This window comes from Miniopterus natalensis, chromosome 13, assembly GCF_054644295.1.
Source record: "Miniopterus natalensis isolate mMinNat1 chromosome 13, mMinNat1.hap1, whole genome shotgun sequence".
NCBI lineage: Eukaryota > Metazoa > Chordata > Mammalia > Chiroptera > Miniopteridae > Miniopterus > Miniopterus natalensis.
The window spans coordinates 56,199,212-56,211,934 of record NC_142093.1 but is presented as its reverse complement, the minus strand read 5'-3'; the positions used below and the strand labels follow the sequence as shown (position 1 = coordinate 56,211,934).

The 12,723-nt window shown below is 40.6% G+C and overlaps 1 protein-coding gene across 2 annotated transcripts in view; it reads left to right on the top strand.

Annotated features, from left to right (window-relative positions):
* MRPS9 (mitochondrial ribosomal protein S9) overlaps positions 1 to 12,389 on the top strand; it is a 48,477-nt gene extending 36,088 nt beyond the window's left edge. Inside the window, exons 6-11 of one of the 2 annotated variants that reach the window (XM_016199478.2) lie at positions 1,565 to 1,650; positions 2,729 to 2,804; positions 5,133 to 5,301; positions 6,194 to 6,302; positions 10,277 to 10,446; positions 12,208 to 12,389. In XM_016199478.2, coding sequence (XP_016054964.2) covers positions 1,565 to 1,650; positions 2,729 to 2,804; positions 5,133 to 5,301; positions 6,194 to 6,302; positions 10,277 to 10,446; positions 12,208 to 12,299 — 702 coding nt within the window. In that variant the 3' untranslated portion in view covers positions 12,300 to 12,389. Of the gene's footprint in view, positions 1 to 1,564; positions 1,651 to 2,728; positions 2,805 to 5,132; positions 5,302 to 6,193; positions 6,303 to 10,276; positions 10,447 to 11,573; positions 12,136 to 12,207 lie in introns of those variants that run through there. The other variant, XM_016199477.2, reaches the window with a different exon arrangement.
* Positions 12,390 to 12,723: the final 334 nt, after the last annotated feature.

Genomic DNA, 12,723 nt, shown 5'->3' with positions numbered 1-12,723 from the left:
TTTCCGCATGTCTAGTGTGCAGATGCCGCTGTGACTGCTTCCCCCCAAAAGTCTGGTGTGCGGCCCACGCAGTTACATTTCCAAGCAGTCTTAGGCTTGGGTGCTGCTGCTGCCGCCACTGCCACCTCCACCACCCTGGGAACATGCCTTTACAGTTCCTGAACTGGTAGTTTCACTTTGTGTGCAATGCTCATCTCCACCATTGGAATCTGTAGCGCAGCCCCGGTTTGGTGGCTTCCTGCTGCTTTTCTTTTCTTCGTCTCTGCTCAGCTATCCATCCGCTGGCCCTACTGAGAAACAAAGCGGAGGCCCACTCCTGAGCCCCCCGTCACAAGACGTGCACTTTCACATCCTGATCTCTGGAGTTAGCCTCAGCTGTCTCACCTGCAAAGGCTCCGTGTTTACATTCTTTTCTTTTTTTTAGCATTTTTTTCCCCACGAGAGTAATGGATTTCTGAAAAGAGGTTCCCAAGTGAAGATAGTAGTAAAGTGCAAGCAGTGGTGAATACAAGGGCAGTGCAAAGGGACACTTCTTTAAGCACAAGCTCTTTATTAGCCACATTGTGATGGAATGTGGCAGTCTAATCAGAGCCCATAAGAAATTGCCCTCAAATTTGAAATGATTAATTAAGACTGTCAGGGATACAGGTGAACATCCCTGTCAGTAGCAAGTTATGTCTTCCGACATTAGCTAATGACATTGGGAGGGGTCGTGATTAGCGAGAAAAAAATGTCACTTATATCAGGTCTAACTCATTCTTTGAAAATGCCTGTTTGTTCATTAGGTATTGTAAGTTATAAATGAAGACTCACATATTGGGTGTGAGTCTTCAGATGGTTAAGTTTGCTCAAACAAATATTGGCAGACAATTGCATTATCCTGTTTGTTGTAAACTCATTTCCTGGAAAATGTATTTTGTTGATAACTTGTATTGCCAAGTTATAACAAAATGGCAGATTTTCCCCTACTTGCATTACATTTTAACAAGTGCCATACATTCGCAGACTTTGTTAGAAAGTAAATTAACAAAAGAAATCAGATAATGAAAAGTAAATAGGATAGAAAACTGGTTTTAAGATACAAAGTACATAGAGAGGGCTTAAATATTATGTAAGTATACATTAGATAAGTAGTTCAGCTGTAAATACCTTAACTTTTACTGGTTAATTCTTTAAGTTTAAAGAGCATATTGCTATATAAATTAAGATTTTTTTCCCTAAGGAAAATTTTTGTTCCTGTTTGTGGAACTCTAAGGAAAATAGTTTGTAGCTTTGTTTAGTTTTTACCAGCCTCACTGGAGTTTCTTATAGAGTTGCTTAAAAATCAGTTATTTAAAAACCAGTTCATGTATGCATTATACGAAATTCTCATTGAAATTACTCTCCCATTCTTGAGTTTGAATGAGAAATAGTATTATTACAGAGCATTTTCAGTATTATTTGCTATGCAGCTAGATTATTTGAGGAGGACACTTTTAAAGTAAAGGGTGCGCAGGGAAAATATAAAGTGAAGTAGTAACATACCATCTCTCTTATTTTAGCATGTGTATTTTATTTGCCACAGGACGCATATGGAAAGCTGCTCGATGTAGAAAAACATAAAAACCAGTTGCAAGCCAAAGGTCTGTTTTCAGAAAAAGATAAAACCAAGTAAGTTCTTTTCTTGCATTGAAATCTATGAAAAAAAAAATTTTTTTAAATATGTCTTTATTGATTTCAGAGAGAGGAAGGGAGAGGGAGAGAGGCGGAAACATCAATGATGAGAGAGTCACTGATCGGCTGCCTCCTGGATGCCCCCTCCTGGGGGATCGAGCCTGCAAGCCGGGCATGTGCCCTGACCGGGAATCAAACCGTGATCCGCTGGATCATAGGTTGACGCTCAACTGCTGAGCCACACCGGCCAGGCAAAAATCTATGAAAATTTGAACTAAAAACATGGAACTTATCATTGGTGTTTTTAAAGCATACCTTAAACCTAAAAATCAGTTCAGTATTTCAGCATTAATCTTAAAGTTAGAAGTAAAAATAAGTGATTTTTTTTTTTGTTTGGAAGTAAATACTAAGGTTATTGTTTTCATGTTACTTCATTCCATATTTATACACTAAATGGAGTTTAATAACTATATTTGAGTATGATGGCCTCAGAATTTTTGTGTCTATAGCTACACATTTAACTTTTACATGGTTTAATTTTTTTTAGTATTTCAAGGTTTGTGCTTTTGTTTAGCAACAGTGAGAGATTAGATCCCTCATCCTGAGCCACCAGTTTTAAATTTCGGCCTGGTTATTTCACATATTTCTTCTCCCCCAAAAGACAAATCTTTGAGCAAATCTTATTTAAGTTGTAAGTGCTGCCTCAGCCCTTCATTTGGACGTTACTACTGTAGCCCATTGACAGATTAATGTTGCACCCATAGCCTCTCCTCTGAAGTAAATCAGTGAAAAACAAGTGAAATTTTTAAGAAATCTGGTGGCTTTTAATAGCAAATGAATTCCACAATGGCACGTTAACTCTTCAGACTAAACTTGCTAGATTGGGTATCTTTCTAGAGTAGATTGGGGAGATGAAATATGACATCTGAAAAATAGTTTGCTTGGATGAAATTTTACAGCTATATAGTGCAAAATTTGTTTCCCAGTCAAGAATTGCTACTACATGTGGGATCCTTTGTGGTACGACTCTAATTGCATGGTTAATTTAAAAGTAATCTAGGTGATATTTTAACAGAGACCTGATTGGCAGCAGATGGCTGATTAAGGAGGAACTGGAAGAAATGTTGGTGGAAAAACTGTCAGATCAAGATGTGAGTAATTGATCTTTTTAGTTTAAGGGGACCTGTGCCCTAACAATGCAGGCAATTGCTGTATTTAGGATCCTAGTAGTGATGTTCCTGAGAGGTTCCTAAGACAGTTTCCCATTTTAAAACACACTTATAATTGATTACTGCCATGGGAGGACCTTAACTGTGGTAGGAAGGTGACATGCCTGTCTCCAGACCCACTTAAGGAAGTGCCCTCATGTCCTCTGCTACTCGCTCTAGAGGAGCATGGTAGAGGTCAGCTTTCATCTCCTGCCTAAAGCGGCAGCTGATTTTATAAGCTAATGGTAAGTGTAAGGAGCTGTTTCAGGTTAAGTAGGAAAGGAATGAAGCACATGGTTACCTTCACATACCTCACTGCTCTTTGCTTACCCATGTGCAGTATCTCCAAGGCCATGGTTTTTATCCTGGATCTGGAGAAGCACCTGTTCAGAATCGCTTGCAATGCTAGTCACAAACTGCAGGCCTAATACTCAGCCAGAGCTGAGAATTTCTAGGGGTGTCACTTGGGAATCAGTATTTTTAACAAGCTCCTAGGTGAATGTTATGTCCTCTAGTTTGTGACCCCTTGCTTTAGGTCTCAATCAGATTCTTATTTTGCTAAATGTCCTAATATATGCCAGTATCATCAGAGGAAATTTGATGTTTAAAATATTTTGATGTTCTAAGTGTAGATTATTTTTGGAAGATTTCCGTATAGTTTAATTTCACAATTGTTCCAAGAGTGTTTTTCTTCCCTGGCAGTGTCTTAACATTGTTAGTAACTTCCCACCATATAGGTTTAAGTCATGTACTGAAATCGCCCTTTTTCTCGTTGAACATATTGGATAAATTAATGATTTGGAAATTGCTTACCCAGGGTGCCGGGCATTTGGCGAGTGAGTGGTAGGTCTAGAGTTAAGTTCTGGCGTCCTCACTGCCAAGTTGATGCTGCCGCTCTCAATCTAACTGGAAAGACTCCCTTTGCTTCCTCATTGAACACATCACTTCATGTTGCCTCTGTTTCTGGCTGCTTTGATTTTTATAATGCAGGGTTTTGTTTGTTTTTTTCATTTTGAAAACCTCCCAAAGACTTTATTACAGGTGTGCATATATGTGTACATACCTATGTCTTCTGTCCTTCTGGGGAGTGGCTATCAGAAGTCCTGAAGTCTGGTGTCAAGGTGAGGGAGGCAAGGGTGGTCAGTGACTTCAACTCCTTAGTTCATGAGCACGACTATGTCATACCTGTAGTTACCCCTTGGTAGGCTTGGTAGGTTCACCGGTAGTCACACTGTATGCAGTGGAATTGAGAGAACAGCTGAGGACAAAGGATCGAGGCCTGCAGGGGAAAAGTGGAGCTTTATCAGGCTGGTGCCGTGGGTGGCTGAGTACTTCCCCTTACTCAGAAAATTGCCTTCTCTCTTCTTGTAACATCACAGGAAGCAGTCATTGAAGCAGTTCTTTTAATCTTACTGGTGAGATTTTTATATATTTCAAGTTACTAATGGCGAGTTTCACACTAAAGACAATGGTAACAAAGACGAGTGTAGCTTTTAGGGTTGGCAAAATATAAATAGGATTATCAGAATTTGTTTCATACTTCATATAACTGAGGATCTCAAGTATTAGTTGTTTCCTTTTGCATAAACACTTTAGAATGATTATTCTGGCTTCTAATTTTAAGGGGTTAATACCAAGTTGTTTACTTTCTAATCACATGTTTAAGAACTATTTAAAAAAATGCACAGAGTAGCAAGGATAATTTATTTCAAGAGGTTGCCCTTTAAGTCAAGTATCTCTTGAATTTTTAAATAGCTTGATTGTTCGGTTTTAAAGGAAATCATAAACATTAATGTAACACAGCTTGAACAGCTAAAGATATATTTGCCAAGTGTATTATGAAATATAATTTAAGAGGTACATTTTCTCAAAATCAGACTCTTCCCATTTTACTACACATAACTTACTGAAAATTATTTATGAAGCTCCATTAAATACTGTTCTAATAAAAGAGTAGAAATTACTCTTGAAGATCATCTAAATATTTTTTTGAAAATGAATTTAAATCTCAATTTCATGTCATCAAAACATGGAGAAATTGACTTTGAATGACAAATCTCTTTGTTTCTTGAAAGAAAAGACTGAGCCCTGAAGACCTCCAGGCAGGTGCTGTGTCTGCACGCTGCGTTAAAAGCAGCATGGAGGTGCCGAGTGTCATCCTGTCAAAATTCATCACGAAGGCAACATTGGAAGATCAAGGCTATAAAAATAGAGAAAATTTAGCAAATGCAATTACACTTGCATCTGCTAATGAGCCTTTATTGTCTGCAGTATGCGCAGTTCATCCGGCTGCTGGAACGGTTGTTGGCGGTGCCGTGTGGCGGGGCTGCTGACGACTTTGTGCAGCGCTTCCGCCGGAGTGTCGCTGTCCAGTCAGAAAAGCAGCTGATCGAGCCTGTGCAGCGCGACGAGCAGGGCCGGGCCTTCAGCGCAGGCGAAGGTACTGACATTCCGTGCAGAGAAATGAACTCTGGCGATGCAGGAACCGCAGTTATTTGTATTTGCTTTTGCTCTCTAGGACTCATTCGATTGGAATTCCTCCTTTTAAAGATTCTATTGAAGTTTTAAAAAAACAGGACCTTATAATGTCCCAAGAAAAAATGTGAACACATTCCTACACAATCATATTAACCCTTTTTATTTTCACATAACTTATGTTAAATCTTTTTATTTTCAACTAGTGGAAACAATAAAACATTTATGATAAAGGTTTCTTACCTAAAATGAAAGTGCTCCGTGAATCTGCATATCAGATGCTAAAACTATGAACTGTGAAAATTTTAGGTCCTCACGTTTTCCTTGTCCTTGTGCAAAGACATTTGACATGGTGTAACTTTTAAAAATTAATGTATTAAGTGATATATCTGCAACTCTTAAAAATTTACCATCATTGATTGCTTTGTCATTTTTAACTAATGTTTTCAGAGAAATGTAGCCATTTTTATCAATTATATTTTATCATACTTTTCACATATTTAAAAGATTATATGATTCGATATAGTCTTATTGAATATAAAAGAACACTATGTAAATTGGTTGATTTTTTTTAAGTAATATAAATAAATATGAATTACTTTGTTACTTGTGAAAACTAATTTAAAATCACTGCAATGTTCTTCAAGTGGAACTGACAAAGTTACCTCACAGTGACTGTTACATTGATGATGGCGAGTTTACCTGGCTTTATTTTTGTTTGACTTGTAGTAGTCCTAGAACTTTCTGTATACAGTGCTATATATTGTTGTTCGGAAGAAGAAACTTTTAATGTAGCTTTATTGCCTCAAAGCCCTGCCTTTCAGATTTTTACTAATAGAAAGTTTGTATTTTTAAAGGTAAGAGAAAGAGTGCGAAAGCAGAGGCCATCCTTTATGAACACGGAAGTGGAAGGATAGAAATTAATGGAATCGACTACCTGCTGTACTTCCCCGTGACACAGGACAGGTCAGAGTCTGGTTTTGCTTTTGCTTTTTGTTTTTAAAGAAAATATACTTCATTATACATCGTGATCAGTTCATTAAGGCTTGTGACTTTCTGATTGTCTTTGCCTTTGCCCATGATTATTTCTCTTTATCAATACAATTTATCAGACTAGCTAGAGGGAAGCTATCACTCTTTTTTATGTAGTTTTCCAGATTTTTCAAAAGCATTTCTAAAAATTCCTCATTAATTGAATCTTCCTCCCCTTTCCGTCAACTCCTACTAGAATTTGAGTGTTTCAGATATCTCTTACATTCTGAAATGCAGACTGTGCCAACATGTAAGAACAGTAGATTTCCACTTTCTGTTTCCCTAGTGTAGGGTTGAACGTAAAAAAAAACAAAAAGCAGACTTGGCCGTCATACATGTTAGAAAAAGTCTGCTCTTCCACTTCAGATATTTTCCTGTTCAGAGGAAATCAATTATATATATTGAGCAACCAAAGAAACCTTCCACATATGCCTTAAAATAAGAGTTCATCAGGCTGTGCTTAGTTCCCAGGCTGAGTATGGCAGTTTTATTTTTGAACTTTGTGTCCCATGGGAAACAGACATGAATCCCATGGATCATTAGTGGGTGTTACGTTCGGATCCTCTATATACACTCATCTTAGGTCTTTGTGAGTCTCATGCACAGGTCTGTTCTTGAGACAGTTATATTTTTCCACAAGGAACAGAAGTTCTGATGACTAGTTCCTCCTTTCGCACCTCCCGCTTCCTGAATGTGTAGTGGTTTTAAGCTCAGTGCCATGTGAGGGATGGGACGGGGCCTGCTGGTGTAGTGTAAGCCCCTGGGCAGAATAATTACTCCAGGTAACGTATGTTTATTTGTGTGTGTGTTTGTGTCCACTCTGACTCCATTTAGTGTGAATTAAACTAATTCTGCCCTCATCCTCATGGGGAAGCAGATGAGGATGTTTTTATTGCCCTTATGAAAGCCAGAGAGGCCCATTGCTTCAGTCCCGGAGACTACTAGGAGGAACGGCATTTGACCCAGACTTGCCTGTTCACTTGTTCTCAGATATAACTGATTATTTAACACAAAGTTTTCATTTTTGGCTTGATCTCACAATTAAATATATTCTTAGAACTTCTCATTTTTAATTCAACAGACATTTCACGAGGATTGTCTATGAGTTGCGTCTTTTCTGGATATTGTGAAGATATCACAGCTATTAAGATCTGATTTCTATCATTAAGACACTTTCTTATTGGGAAACCTAAGGTGGGAATGGGCGGCTAAACCGTCTCAGCATCTCTAAGTAGCTGTGGGCGCCTTGGGAGGCCATACCAGTGTGGACTGCCTTTCCTCCTGCAGGAGCAGCTCAGGGGCTTCCACATTCAGCAGTGAGGGGCACTGACCAGGAGGAAAACTTCTGAGGGTGATCTTGATTCTAGCTCTGTTTTTTAGCTGCATGACTTTAGCTGAGAGTCTTAAAGGTCACTTCTAATTGGTAGGAGGGAGTTGAACTTGATGGTCTCTAAGATGATGCCTTAAAGTCAGTTGAACTGCTTGCTTTCCAGGGGCCTTTCTTAGGCTGCTTTAACAAACAGTAGCAAATTATTGGTAGTGCTGACTCTGCTGCCTTCCCAGCATCCTCAGGAATTTTTTGTTCATTCATTCACTTACACAACAACCATTTATTACTATGTGCCTGGTACTGTGGAATAAAAGATTGATAACCTTTCTAATTTGAAAGGCCTTGGCTCTATCATTCAACCAACAAAGCAACTCTAATTGATCACCTGCACTGAGAGAGCTCATTCCTCACACGGCACTAACCACATAGTGGAGGAGATAGCGTCAGCATTTTAAGCAATTATAGAAAATAAAAGAGACTATGCAATTATATGTATTTTAAGTTACATTCTGGTAGAATTGGTGTCCTAGGAATAGTGTTCAGAGAAGATAGAAATGAGAAAATTGTTTATTTTTTTCAAAATAACTTTTATCATATAACAAGGAACAAAATAAATTTGATTCTTTTGACTCAGGATTTCATCTGGGATCCCCAAGCAGAGAGAGAAGAAATGTGAAATATTTTCAAGCCATGTAACTATTTTTGCATGAATCAGTTTGTAGTCAGATTAATTAAAGTCGATAGCTATATAATTATTTTTTATTATTACCTTAGGGGCATTTTTTCATCTGTTTATAAATTGAGTATTGTGCCTCAGTGTGCATTACCTTCTCATCTAGACTCTTCTTAATGGGTCTTTCTTACCTTGACTGCTCTAGTAATATATCTCAAGTAAATTATAAAATATTTTTTCCTGAATTTTAGTCTTACATTTCTTTTAATAAGCACGTGTTGGGGAATCTTAAAATTTTAGGAATTAGGACAGGTAAATGTTTAAACTCCCAAACGAGTGGGTGGCTAGAGCTGCTCTGTAGAGTCACTGTGCCAGGAGCTCACTTGGCTGTGCTAGGCATGCAGAAGCCCTGTGACGTGTGCATATGGCAGGTCACAGATTTTATCTTGGCCTTGTTTCCTTGCTGGGAAAAATGAAATGGTGGGATTAGACAGGTTATCAGTCTCTAAATTCTCTTTAGTTATGGTAATATGGCTCTTATAACTGCTATTTTTACAACATTCCTATTTTTTTACTTGGTTGCTGTGAAACATTTGTTCAAAAAAGCAGTATAGATTTATGTTGCCTCCCTTTTGAAACAACCTCCCTATTGAAGCAATATTGCTACAGGTTCCGGGGAACTGGGCCCTGGAGGGTCCTGTCTGGTACATCTTCCTGATGTGATTGTCTTGATAATGTAGGCCAAGGGGTGACACTTGAATGTTCTGTCTGTATCCATCTTTCAGCTGCACTGTGTTGTAATAAGCTTTGTTTGGGCTTTAGAAAGCTACAGTGTCAGACAAAGCAAGCAAAATGCAATATAAATTTACTTTTCTAAGTAAAAACTCAGCAGAGATATTAAGGCAAAATAGTCAGAGTACTTGACAAAGGTGGTAGTAAACATTGCACCTGCAAGTAAGCTGTGTTCAGAGGTGCTCGTTCCGCAGAGCAAGAGAAGGTCCAGGCCACATCTCATCTGTGTCCCAGTCTCTGATCCTGTGGTGCTGCCTGGGACCACATGGGCACTTGCTGTTGAGGGACACAGGCCTGACTGCGGTTGTACAGTGTGTCACCTGGGATCAGGCAGGGAGCAGAACCCTGCAGCTTAGAGAACTATTAATAGCAATATGTATTTCACTGGGGGGAAAAAGTTGAATGTGGTTTTAGTAACTTTAACCATGTCATGATGCGCATAGTATACACATTATACAAATGCGTTATAATTTACTTTAGTGAGAGTCCAGACGCATTGGACACTGTGTGGGAAAGCCTATTAATGATATCTGAGCATTGACTCCAGCGAGTTAGATTCATTTGATTAATGGAGTTTCCCAACTTTAAGACTTCTTTACGAGGCTATTTCCAAGCCTTACAAAGGCCTTATGAAGATAAAAGTGAGGTCGTATATTGCTATAACCAAGAAAGAGAGAAATAAACCTTGCTCTCAGCAAAGCATTCTAAATATCAGAAATACCAGTGGCCCTGGCTGGGTGGCTCAGTTGTTTGGAGCTTTTGTCCCATACACTGAAAGATGGTGGATTTGATTCCCAGTCAAGGCACGTACAGGAGGCGACCAATCACTGTTTTTCTCCCTCCCTTCCACTCTCTCTAAAAAAATCAGTGGAAAAAATATCCTCAGGTGAGGATAAAAAAAAAAAAATCAATGTTTCTCTAACTCTCCCTCTCCTTTCCTCTCTTTCTAAAAATCAATAAAAATATTTTTTTTTTAAAAAGAAAGAAATATCAGTGTTTCTTCACGTAGTGGATTAACCGAGAACACTGCATGCACAGTATGGCTTTTATAAATGCTTATAAAATCCTGTATGTTACAGTGAACATAACCACATTTCTGGTGATGTTCTTTAGAGAACAGTTGATGTTCCCTTTTCACTTCCTGGACCGACTGGGAAAACACGACGCGACCTGCACAGTCTCCGGGGGCGGGAGGTCTGCTCAGGCTGGAGCCGTGCGCTTGGCAGTGGCCAGAGCTTTGTGCAGTTTTGTCACCGAGGAAGAGGTCGAGTGGATGAGACAAGGTACGTGTGGCTGTGGGAGGGGCCTGATTGTCCCCATGCTGTGGATAGGTGTGTGTTTTATTGTGCTGCTTAGCTCAGAGAGAAAACACTCCTTTCACTGTACAGTATTGCGACCTGCTGGCTGCTCTTGTCATGCTCCAGGACCGTAACATTGTTTTTCAGTTCTGGTTTCTACCAAGTGAACTTGAATTAGAAAAAGAAAAGGGAAGCACTGCCAGCATCAGGGGACATTTATTTTCATCTCAAGGCATACCAGTTTATCAAATGCTGCTCAGTTGTGTGTAACAGATAGATTGGTGGTTTTATTTTATCATGGAAAGTTATAATAATTATTTGATTTAATGGTGAAGCTTTTAAGGTATTTCTTTCCAAAATCATTGGAGATTTCCAACTTTCCATTGTGATGTTAGTTTGAATTTTGTTGTCTCACTTCGTGTGACCCCATGACCTAGTCGTGGATACACGTATGAGAAGGAATATGCGTGACTTGTTCGTTAGGGCGCTGCATCAGCATCTATAATAAACCAGAGCAGTGTGGCTAAAGATGTTCTTTACACTATTTATGAAGAAAAGTCAGTGCCACAGGTGCTGCGTGGCCTGGGCCAGTCTCACTATGTGCGCAGCTCCTCACTCCCCAGCCCTTTCCCAGCCACTGGGTCCCCATGCAGTGCTGCAGATTAGTGCCATCTATGGCTTAGGCTAGGCAATTTGTTAAAACTCTTAAAAATCCATTCGTTTATAAACAGTTCACCATTTTGTGGGGTTCATGTCATCATTAAAGTAATTTGATAAGATCTTAACAGTTCTGCTAGTTTGAGCTAGTATGCATATTGAAAAGTAATAAAGCATTATTATCGCTTAAAGTAGAATTTAGACAGTGTCTGCATTTTGATCAAAAACATTGTTTTATTCTGTGCCATTAGGTACAAGTAAATTGCGAAAGCTATGGCTACATAATAAGCACTTGTTTTCCTTTGCTCTGTGGCCATAACAAGACCCCTGGCAAAATACTTAAGCCTGTGTACAATGAAAGGACGAGCTAGTATTGGAAGAGTTTAAAAAAACACTGTGGTCTGTTTGCATATTTATAAAAGCGATTTGCGAGCTAGCTTTCTCATCGCTGGTAGTTTTGACACCTGTGGTCTGGACTGATAGACTGACTCTGGCCACGACCGGCGCCTCTCTGGGCCGTGCACTGGGAGTAACCTGGCCGCGGAGCAGTCACAGCGGCCCCTGGCGGTGGGCCGAGCGAGCCGGAGCTCCTGCCTGAACTGACGACTCCTGGAACAAACCGCTTATGGGGACGGGACAGCCCGAAAACGTATTTTTTAGATTCTGAAACACAATACCAAGAATATTATCACATGAATTAGAGTGAGATTTTCTCAGATGCACTGAGTGAGCGTATTTCGAGCGCGCAGTGACCTGCACCAATGCGTGCGGGCCGCCGGCCCCGCGGGCCTTCCCTTCCCCGCCCTCAGGGAGCCCGCGCCCGAGGAGGGCAGGGGGCTTCCTTTGCGTGAGCAGCTTTGTCTTAAGTTGGAAACCAAAGCGGAACCCGCCCTCGCGGTAAGGAAAGCGGCTGATAAGGTGCGCAGGCGTCTGCCCCAGAGATGGCACGTTCCCGACAGTGAACGCTGGCCGCCCGCGAGGCCTGGCCTCAGGTGCCTCCCCCGCTGGCCGCCCGCGAGGCCTGGTCTCAGGTGTGTCTCCCCCGCTGGCCGCCCGCGAGGCCTGGCCTCAGGTGTGTCTCCCCCGCAGCCGGGCTGCTGACAACCGATCCACGCGTCCGCGAGCGCAAGAAGCCGGGCCAGGAGGGAGCGCGCCGCAAGTTCACCTGGAAGAAGCGCTGAGACCCGCGTCAGCCACGAGTAGTGGGCGATTTATGTTTAAAGGCTACTTTGCAAAGGTTACCTTACAAAAATAAAACAAAATGATGTTTAGCTTCAGTCTGCTGCTTTATTTTTTTAACTTTTTCATAAGATAGTTTTAAAAGCATAAATGCACAGAATCTTGGCAACTGGACCCAAGGGGACATTGAGCAAAATCCTGTCAAGTAACCTCACTTTGTAGACAGGAAGGCCCAGCCCCCAAAGCCTAAGTGTAAGCTGCATTGCTAATTTCTGGTGGAACTGGACCTGAACTCATTCCTCCTGATTCTGTTGTTTGCACACCTGGCAGTTACCACCACTTTCACCTAGAGAGAGGAGAGAGCTCCTTCAGGAGCAGGAGGTAAGTTGAGGGCCTTTGTCAGGGACTCCGGGGGAGCTGCAGAGG